General features: G+C 37.8%; 1 protein-coding gene across 1 annotated transcript; it reads left to right on the top strand.

The window, feature by feature from the left end:
• The first annotated feature begins 8,538 nt into the window (after positions 1-8,538).
• On the top strand, positions 8,539-10,566 carry LOC143847491 (NAC domain-containing protein 2-like). Its single transcript, XM_077356337.1, has 3 exons — positions 8,539-8,773; positions 9,030-9,316; positions 9,768-10,566. Exons 1-3 carry the CDS (start codon positions 8,599-8,601, stop codon positions 10,254-10,256), a joined length of 951 nt encoding a protein of 316 aa, XP_077212452.1. The 5' UTR covers positions 8,539-8,598; the 3' UTR covers positions 10,257-10,566.
• Positions 10,567-10,991: the final 425 nt, after the last annotated feature.

Genomic DNA, 10,991 nt, shown 5'->3' on the forward strand with positions numbered 1-10,991 from the left:
TTTGGGATTCTTTTAGTGGGTGGGAGTGTTGGTGTTGGAGTGTTAAGCTTTTATTAGGAAGGGAAATGGGAAGAAGAGAGGGAGTTGGGCCTGATGACTTCATGTACCCACATGGTGTTCACGTGTTGGGGTCCCAACCATTCATCTATAGCTTTTCTTTCTGATTCTCCTATAAACAGAATGTGAAAAAAAAAAAGTAATTCAAAAAAAAAAATCTAATAAAATTTTTATTTCAACTGATGAGGGATCAAAATACCACCTCTTGGGGTGGGAAACAGATTCCGGCATTTTCCCATTTTAATTCAGCCCCGGTGTCACTTGCGCCCCTCTAATTCTGTTCATTTTTTGAACCAAATGTTGGAATTGGAATAGGATGCCGATTCCAGTGACTGATTCCTGCAATCCATATGGAAAGTATGCCTTATTCCTTCATTGGCCAAGGGCTCATGAGGAAACTGAATTGCAATATTGTTACAGCCGATGGCAAATTCCAAAGTGGAAGGATGAAGGATACTAAAACGGAGCATTTAATATTTTTAAAACTTTCTGAGGTGTTGTTTATAGGAATTGAATGTTCTAAATGTCTGTAAACAATTGAATGAATGTCTGGGCTAATGAATTTTTCAGGCTTGGCCCATGATCATGCTAATTTTACTTATTTTTTTAGCCTCTGCTGTCTATTTAGCTTATCATGTCTAACTACAGGGGCATTCTTCCTCATGGCCACAGCCACTCTTTGATACATCAAGCCTTGTTTAGGGTTATGCCATGAAAAAGCTAAACGATTGATTTTTGTAGTCTTTTATCTTATGGATTGGAGGATATCCGCTCCTCATTGGGCATTGAATGACTCATGCAGATGTTCCTCATGTTCGATCAATGGTGTTGATTACACATATCGCCGTGCGGGACCCAAAAATCGATCATTGGGATTGATCCGGATGGCAATTGTCTGCCTGTGCAGTCAAATAATTTATAGCAAAACTAATCTTCAAAATAAATTTGTGATACATTTTCTTATGACTATGAACCCTCTTGAGAAAATAATGCTTTCAGTAAGAAGACAAAAAACATCTAACCATAATACTAGTAATAGAATTATATAATCTTTTTAGTTGTGTATACATTGAATTTGGAAAGAAAATATCATGTACTTCTATGGGTTCACACCCTTCATCAAGACATGTACCAATTCTCAGTCTTGTTCATGCACTTTGGCCATGGAAAATAATAGAATAGACGATTGTGAGGATTAGGGTTTTGTATGAGGACCTCGACAAAACTTAAACAAGGTCATCATTTCGGTTTCAATGCATGAATTGCCAAGTGAAGATTCCATTAGCTCCATTTTGGTATTAACTTACTAGTCCTTTTCATAAAGCTAGAAAGTTAAAAAGAGTTTTCAAGGTGGGAAGACTTTATACAGGTAGAGTTCAGATTGCAATGTTGAGGGAGTGAACCTGCCCTTTTTTATATTGGATAAGTTTTGGGTTTCATTTGTTGGGTCCAGGATGAAGGAGTTTGGTGCCGAGAAATATCTTAAAATATTTTAGGATTCTCTTTGCAAAAATCTAATGAGCAGTACCATGATTGCTTTAATGGTAGTGAAAATCCACGAAGACGATCGATGCTTATGATGCAATGAATGAACGCGACGATGAATGACGAGGAGAGACCTAAGATTGATTTCAATAATTGATCAATTTGGGCTATAGTGGAAGAGGGTTTTCACCTCTTTGCAGGGGTTTTCCTCTAGTAGGGTCTCATCATAGTGAGGGTTTCTCATCAATCATCATAGTCCATTAGGGAGTGAGCTATTCTCATATAATAGCCTCAAATAGCCAGTTAGACTGGCCCACATTTTATCCAACCATAATATAGTTTACATGGAGAGCATCCCAATTTAGTTTGGATGAGAACTCCCTTTCCCAAAGTCCAAAAGAATAGAGTATGAGTGGGGGTCTGCATCGAAAGCAGAGAATCTTACAGAGGCGGACTGGGTCCCACCTTTTGACTGTTCTGAACCATCCATCTGATAGTCTTGGCGTGTTGGATCTCCCATAATGTGTTTTCTGTGAATGTGTTCAGCCACGGAAAATCCACATTATTTGATGTTACAATGCCATGATTGACTTGATTTGTGGCAATGGAGAGCCCTAAGCAAGGCCTTGCACATGAATGGTGCAGATCAGTCAAAGGTGGGACCCACTCGCGGGTATGCAAAATCACATTCACAGTTGCAGATGGGATCAACAGGGAGGAGACAAGTGTTGGATTTGTCTAGAACTTAATTCGTAGAATAGTGGTAAGTAGTGTTTGGTTGTCAACCTCGTAGAGTAGTGTTAGGGAGAAAGAAAGAAAATGCATCATTTCCCAGAAATCCAAGCCAAAAACCATTGGATCTTATTGGGAGGAGACAAGGATACATGGGCAAGCAATGATTTAACTAGGAGACAGGGATTTAATTATATGTTGGCAATACTGTCCTTGCAACCAAATGCCAAGCACAAACCCTAATCCATCCCAACTTTAGGCTTTGTTTGGTTGTAGGTATTTAACTCTCAAAGTAGTTGTATAAGTAATCAAGAGCGAGGAGGCATGCATTGGATTTACTTGGAACTTCCCTATAGAGAGAGGGAGGGAGGGAGAGCATTGTTTCTAATAAATTCAAGAAAAATAACAATTTTTTTGTGGTTTTTGACTTGGGTTTTATAGGAAGAAGACTAGGGTGACACATTAGCAGACATGCAATGTTTAACCAGTAGAGATCCCTGGTAGTCTCCGGGGATTACAATGCTATATTGGAAACCAAATAAGGGATTTTGCTGATGTGACATCCAAATGCCAAGCAAAACCCCAGCTCCGTTTGGTTGCCAGTAAAATTTTTGTCCTAGGAAGTTTTAGTAAAATTTGAGTCCCATCTCATGTTTGGTTGCCTTTCAACAATAGAATTTTTTTAATCTCACTCTTGTATTGATTGCCTTTTCATCCCATCCCAAAATAATCCCAGGAACCAAAAATAACCTTGAGAATAATTTTTTTCTTCCCAACAGTTCAAGCAACTAAACAAAGTTTTTTTTTTTTCCCCACCGTAGTCCGGTCAACCAAACATGGGATTCTTATTTTACCGGGATACTTCTAGGACTTTTTTATCCCCACCAATCTCCTTGGATTTTTTTTCTCCCACATAAATCCCAGGAACCAAAAAAAACCCCGCAACCAAACAGATAAAATGCTTCATTAGATGTGGCCTGCAAATGGATATGCCTCATGTAAAATTTGAATTCTCCACCCGCCATGGTTCCTTCATGAGTTCATGATCAACTTGGGCATAGAAGATTCAATTGTCCTTAAATCATGAGACTTTTGTGAATAGATTTAAGTCTAGCATATGCTCTGTTCAGAAATACTTCTTTTTGGGACACTATGATCTGCTTAGCTTATGCTCAGCTGTTATATTGTCTTCTCTAAACTTCCTTTCATTTTTTAGTAACAGCTTTCTTCCAAATTTCCCGTCCCTAACTTGACGGGGCCTACAGAAATCTTCCTAAAATCAAAATCAAACAGCTGTCTTACGGCCAACCATCTCAACGGAGTCGCCTAAGCACCTTCGAAAGTGACATTCGCCCACAACTCTCTTGTTTTTTAATCTCTGCCAAATTCTTGGTTGGCCTTACGAAACTCTTTCTTGTCCTTTTTCTTCCTGTTTAAGACTTCACGGTCTGTTAATACATATAAAACTGAATCCATGTATGTTACTGTAGCGACGAAGAAGAGAATTAGCAAAATGGTATCTGAGGTTAGAGAAGAAATAATGGATTTTTATATAGATTAATGAAGTAGGTGATTCTTGGCTTATGCTGTCTAAAACCGAAATTAAAGTTAAAACTTGTTATGTGTTGCTTTCCGTGATTTTTTATTGGAAATACTTGGAAGAATAGAGAGAGGAGATGAGCATGCATGCCTCTCATGGCTTGGCTCCACAAAATACTTCAATAATTTAGAGATTTTAAAATATTTACTGGTATTTTCATTTTTATCATTTTGTTGGGAAAAATATCGTGATAACATCATGATATTTTTATTTAGAACAAATTGTTTCACGCCATAACATCACTAGTGACGTGAGCAATCCCTTAAGAGGACCACGGAGCGAGGGACCTCCAATGAGAATGTGACATGTGTGCACAAAAAAATATGCTTTGCCTTCGGTTGATTTTCCTAAATTTAAGGTCAGGAATTTGCTAGCGACCATCGCAGAAGGCATTTTGCAGACGGTCTGTTGCATGAGAGAGCAGCCACCACAGGAATAAAGACAATATATATTGAAAAGTGGGCCTGTGTGCCTGCTCTCTCATGCAATAAACCATCCGCGAAATGCCTTCTACGCTAGTCCCTAGCAAATCCCATTTATTAAATTATAAATTTTTAAATAATTTTATTTTTATCATGTTTTCCAATATAAACCCAATAAAATTAAAAAACAATTAATCTAGCGAAATGATATCACCACTACAGTATTTTGATGATCGCACTCGTCACTTTATTAAAAAGTACGGTATGGCCGGCACCATAAGATGATCCAAAACCGTCCATTAGATGGGCCACAAACTAAATAAGTTGTGCCCCAAAAATCATTTTCATAGGTTGATCCTAACCCTCCGATCTATAGAGGGTTAGGATCAACCTATGGCGCGGGCCATACTGTACTATTTAATAAAGTGAGGAGTGCGATCATCAAAATACGGTAGTGATGATATCATTTCCCTTAATATATCTTGAGATTTTCCCTTACCCAGATATTCCCGATTTTTGTGACTTAGCTCCATAGATGAGGAGCACCCTTCACTTTTAGGTTGTGAGCCCCACTTGATTTCAGCCACTGATTGAGTTGGGGTCCATCAGACTCCAGGCCCACATCAAATAAACGTCTTAGAAGGAAAACTTAATAAAGACCTGATCATTATTATTAAAATGTATTTTTAAGGTATATATATCACATTTGCGTCCCATGTTGTACCCTGTGGATTTGATCGGTCTGTTGATCTGGTTTGCAAACACGAGAATTTATATGATGGGTGGCCGTGAAAACACGTGAAGTCTAAAAAAGTAGGTACGGCCCACTTTTTTTTATGATCCAAACCGTTCATCTGTTTGGGCACAACGTAAATAGGTTGTGCCCCAAAAATCATTTCCATAGGATGATCCTAACCCTCCGATTTGAACTGATCTGAAAATGGAGATTTCCAAAAATCATTTATGGAATCCTCTACATATCGGAGGGCTAGGATCATCCTATGGAAATGATTTTTTGAGCACAACACAACCTATCTAAGTTGTGCCCAAACAGATGAACGGTTTGGATCATCAAAAAAAGTGGGCCGTACCTACTTTTTTTAGACTTCACATGTTTTCACGGCCACCCATCATATAAATTCTCTACAAACACAGTGTTGACCATTAGGATTCATCTTGGAGACTCTATTAAGATTTAAGAAAGTATGGTTGTTAAGCTTTTGATTCGTATGAAAAAAAAAAAAAAACCCAAAGCCAATCACGTATGTATTGTGGAATGATCACATTGTCTTATTGGGACCGTTGATTATTCCATGTAGATCACGACCCAAAGCTGTCATGGTCAGTCTCGAGGCCCATCCAAACCACATACGGTGTATTAAGCCTATATTCTATCCTCTATTGTAATTCATTTGAATACGTGTAGGCTTCACAGCCCTTCAAAAACCACTTTCAGTTACGAAGACCCCAAGGTTGCAGGATGAATATTATAATCTAAACTCGAGATAAGGCTTTGAGATATACATAGCTTTTCGTCATCTTTCTTGTGAGTAATCAAATTATCGGACAGGCATTTGGTTGCCGGGTTTTTTTTGTTCCTGGGAGTTTTTTTTTGTTCCTGGGAGTTATGTGGGAGAAAAACATACCCTAGGAGATAGATGGGAAAAAAAAAGTCCTAGAAGTATCCTGGTAAAATAAAAATCTCATGTTTGGTTGACCGGATTATGGTGGGAAAAAGAAAACCTTTGTTTGGTTGCTTGAACTGTTGGGTAGAAAAAAAATTCTTCTCAAGCTTATTTTTGGTTCCTGAGTTTATTTTTGTGGAAGTGGATGATCCAAAGCGTTCATTTGATGGGTCCTGACATAGATAGGGTGTGCCCAAAAAATCACTTCATCGGATCATCCTAACCCTTCAATCTATGGATGAACCTTCAGTTGAGGGGGCAAACCTTAAACAAATTGAAACTACAAGGGTGTATTTGTCACGTCAAAGTTATCAACTTAGAGTTTACTTATCTTGTAAATAGGCATAAAATAAATTTAATTACTAACCGTACAAATATTTTAGGGCTTTTTTTTATCTATGGGAGAAAACCTATGGTAACTTTGTTCCATAGAAAAAAAAATCCAGGATCTATTAGGTTTGTAATTTTCCTTAAAATAGGAAATTTTTTATTTTAGCCAAAAAAAATCCCAAGAAAAATGAGCTAAACCAAATACTAGAAATTTTACTTTTCATAGAAATTTTTTCCAATAACATTTTCCCCCTTTTGCCCGCATGTTTATAGTGCTTAAAACTCTACCTCTTTAGTTAACATTCATCTATTATTATTAACAATATTAAAATAGAAATATGTAAATACTTCAGGCGGCTAATTATAATTAAATAATTGTAATGTTGGAAAGCCCTTCTTTTGAACCCTAACCACTTTTCCTTCAAAAATAAATTATTTTTAATTTTGCATTTATATTTTTAGAAATTAATCCAATTAATCTTCCTTCTAAGTGAGTGGGATGTACTTATTGGGATTCCAAGCAAAATCCCACATCGGAAAAAGTGAAACTGACATGGATGGCTTATAAGGAGGTAAGGACTTAGGCACTCTTTAATGGCCAGCTTTAAAGGTGAATTCTACCCTGGTCACAAACAAGTGGTATCAAAGCTTGAATCATTATAGGATTCGAAGAAAACTATTTCAGGTAACTGGCAGCTATTATGATTTGTACAAAATTTAATATTAGAATATTTCAGTTAAGTGGGAGCTATTATGATTTGCTGCAAATTCAATATTACAATATATAATGATAACTATAGCTTATAGATTATTTGAGGAGTAACCTAAACAATTGGAGGAAAAGTTGTTTTAAGGAAGATATCAAGATATAGCTACCTAGACAAATTATATGGTGCCCGACCATCAAGTCTGTGTGGGTGGGATGATAAAAGTACCACCCTTGATGTTTAATCCAACAGCAGCTCATCAAGGGCGGTCGGGTACAGTATAAAACTTCTCTCTCTCTCTCTCTCTCTATATATATATATATATATATATATATAACCCCTCCAAAAGTGGAGGGCAAAAATGGGCATATTTGTGGCAAACGGTATCTGTCCATTTTTCCCTCCACTTTTGGATGGGTTAGGATGATCCTATGGAGCTGATTTTTTGTACATACCCCATCTATGTAAGGACCTTTCAAATGAATGCTTTGGATCATCCTAACAAAGTGGGCCCACATGAGTTTGAGGCCCTCGACCGCACACTCCTTTTCCAATAGGAAAATGATTGTGAGCTTGAAGCTCATATAACTTATATGAGCTTAAGGGTCCAAACACATGGGTCCCACATTTTTTGTGGTGATTCAAACCATTCATTTGCAAGGCCCCATCATAGATAGGGTGTGTACCAAAAATCAGATCCATTGGATCATCCTAACCCTTCCAAAAGCAGAGGGCAAAATGGGCAGATTTGTGGCAAACGGTGTCTGTCCATTTTGCCCTCCACTTTTGGATGAGTTAGGATGATCCTATGGAGCTGATTTTTTGTACACATCCTATCTATGTAAGGGCCTTTCAAATGAATGCTTTGGATCATCCTAACAATGTGGGCCCACATGTGTTTGGGCCCTCAAGCTCATATAAGCTATATGAGCTTCAAGCTCACAATCATTTTCCTCATATATATATATATATATATATATATATATATGAGGAAAATGGACAGACACCGTTTGCCACAAATCTGCCGATTTTTGCCCTCCGCTTTTGGAGGGGTTAGGATGATCCAATGGAGTTGATTTTTGGTACACACCCTATCTATGATGGGGCCTTGCAAATATATGGTTTGGATCACCACAAAAAATGTGGGACCCATGTGTTTGGGCCCTCTAAGCTATATGAGCTTCAAGCTCATAATCATTTTCCTCTCTCTCTCTCTCTCTATATATATATATATATATATATATATATCATTGGTTCTTCACTAAATTTTATTTAAAATATAAGGGTTCTTGTGGACCTCATGGCTTCAATTGAATAAAGTATAAGGAGAGGAATATATGCTGTTGTATAAAATAATTGATAGAAATGGGATTTTCTCGTTATTATCTTGCATGGAGAGAAAACGGGCTTTATCTCGAATCTTGTGACCATGCAAAAAACACACCCACAGAAGCCGACGATGAACAGGACTTATAAAACAGTGCCGCTGGTGGTCTCTCCAAGATTTGATACAGTGAACGCCAACTATTCACAGAGAGAGAGAGAGAGAGAGAGAGTATTAAGAAGGTGTTCTTGGTACAATGGAAGGGATTAACATAGGTAATCCTCCTCTCCCACCAGGCTTCAGATTCCACCCCACAGACCAAGAGCTCATCATTCATTACTTGAAGAAGAAGGTCTCCTCTTCCCAAGCTCCAATAGTCTCTATAATAGCCGATATCGATCTCTACAAGTACAATCCATGGGAACTCCCTGGTACTTTTTTCTCTTCTCAATTAGATTGCCCATGAGGGAAATGATATTTCCACCCCTTTTCGTTTTCCTTTTCTTGAAAACGATTGCACTTCTATCATCTATATATTGTTTGTCTTTTTTCCTGGAAATGAACAAAAGGGTGAAATGCTGGAAAAAGAGGGTGAATATGTTATTTCCTAGACACAAGTTAAGTTTAAAAGAAGGTACAAACTATTGCAAATTTTGAATTGACTTAAAAAAAAAAATTGTTCTCCAGGAAAGGCTTTCTTTGGGGAGACTGAGTGGTTTTTCTTTAGTCCAAGGGATCGGAAATACCCGAACGGTGCTCGGCCGAATAGAGCAGCGGCATCTGGTTTCTGGAAAGCTACGGGGACAGATAAACCGATCCTCGCCTCCGGTGGGACGCAATGTCTTGGTGTGAAGAAAGCTCTTGTCTTTTACAGAGGTCGCCCTCCTAAAGGCATGAAAACAGACTGGGTGATGCATGAATACAGGCTTCTTGACAATTCCCCTTCCTCACAAAAGCACAAGGGCTCCATGCGAGTAAGTTTTTTTTTTTTTTTTTTTCCTTTTTTTTACCCCGGAATTTATCTAGGAGCCTCGGGTGTCGCCTTAAATTTTATTAATAAGAAAAAATAGTAAAAGAGTATATAGAATCTAGCCTCCAACCCATCAACATATAAGAAGAGAAAAATAAAACCCCTTTGCAAAGAAACATCGAATATTTATTTAGTGCGAATATAAGGAATACATAATTGGTCACATCTAACTGCTCCACTAGAGTTTTGGGGGAGAGTAACCCAATCCTAATAAACAGCATTAATGTTGGTATCACAAGCATGATTGGCCAAGCTGTCTGCAACAACTATGCGAGTACGTATTGTATTTCAAATTTTCTTCAAGGAATGGTTTTGTTTACAAACTGTAGAGCAAAAGTTTGCTGTATACCCTCTTTTTTATGTATATTAAGATTTTTCAATCGTTTCTGTTTCAGTTGGATGATTGGGTTCTATGCCGAGTTCGCCAGAAAATCAACATCCCATTGCAGGTGGGAGAGAAACATGAAACTTTGTTAAATAACTCGTCTTTCTTTGACAATCAATATGAGGAGCAAAGCATGGAGAAACAAGTGGTGATGAGAAAGAGGAACGATTTTTTTGAGGAAAGCAGTTATCATATGCTAACTTGCCTCTTGAATTCCCAAGAAAAGAGTGCAGAAAACATAAATCTAAGCTTCCTTGGAACCACTGAAACCTCAAGTTCAGACATGGTTTCTTATGGAGGTGAATACTCACAGACACCCTTTGTCTCTTCCTATCAGCAAATGCTTAATTCGATCAAAAGGACACTATCAATCGATGAATATGTGTTACTGCCACCCACTAAGAGAATGAATACTAGTAATGATAGTAGCAGCATGGATGGACAGTCTCCTTCATATTCGGCCTCCATGCCTTCCTGTTTGTCAGACTTCATGGACTAATTTTTCCTCTTTGGTCCAAGGGGAGAGAGAAGTGAAGGGAGATGAACACATGTTATTGTACACAGTATATGAAAATTACCGCAGTCTTTATATATCTAGACTCAAATATAAGAATGTATATGGTGAGAGAGATTGAGATTTGTAAATATTAGTAACAAAGTTGGTTTAAGTTGTAATTAGACTACTAGGATAGAGAAAGGGGGCGTACATGGGGAAAAGAGATGGAGAACTGTGTTGAATGTTGGGAATGAATTTGTGTAATATTCTAAGTTTTGTTAATAATATTTGTGAACTCATTAGAGATTTAATAGTTGTGGCAGATTCCATCCCAGATCTCTTCAAGTCAAAAGACGGTAAAGAAAACCAATTACTCCAAATGCTTAAGTTGTTACAGTTTGTGTTACTTAGTCGTTTATATTGCAACACTTCCCTTAACGTATGGCCCCTCTTTTGGGATGGCTGTACAAGTAAATTTTTATATCAAGGAGTTGTTTGGTTTTGAATCCATGACCAGTCGTGAGGCAGTTGCTCTGATACCATGTGAAACAACCAATTTCTCCAAACGCTTACACTATTAGAGTTGGTGTATAATCATTTGTTCCTCCATCGTCTACTTGTATATATCATTATTCTCTTTATCTTCCCTGAGGGGTTTTCTCCCTTCCGTTCATGGGGGCACACGAGTCACCACACCCCTGTTGGGATTTGGGTTAAAGGGGGTTGCTCAGGTCCTTA

Source organism: Tasmannia lanceolata, unplaced genomic scaffold (genome assembly GCF_043159265.1).
Source record: "Tasmannia lanceolata isolate RefF3 unplaced genomic scaffold, GAP_Taslan_0.1 ptg000015l, whole genome shotgun sequence".
In the NCBI taxonomy this organism is placed as follows: domain Eukaryota; kingdom Viridiplantae; phylum Streptophyta; class Magnoliopsida; order Canellales; family Winteraceae; genus Tasmannia; species Tasmannia lanceolata.

Coding starts and splice junctions, on each gene's coding strand:
- LOC143847491 (XM_077356337.1), top strand. CDS start 8,599: ATGGAAGGGATTAACATAGGTAATCCTCCTCTCCCACCAGGCTTCAGA. Junction 8,774..9,029: donor CAATCCATGGGAACTCCCTG/GTACTTTTTTCT, acceptor ATTGTTCTCCAG/GAAAGGCTTTCTTTGGGGAG. Junction 9,317..9,767: donor AGCACAAGGGCTCCATGCGA/GTAAGTTTTTTT, acceptor TTTCTGTTTCAG/TTGGATGATTGGGTTCTATG.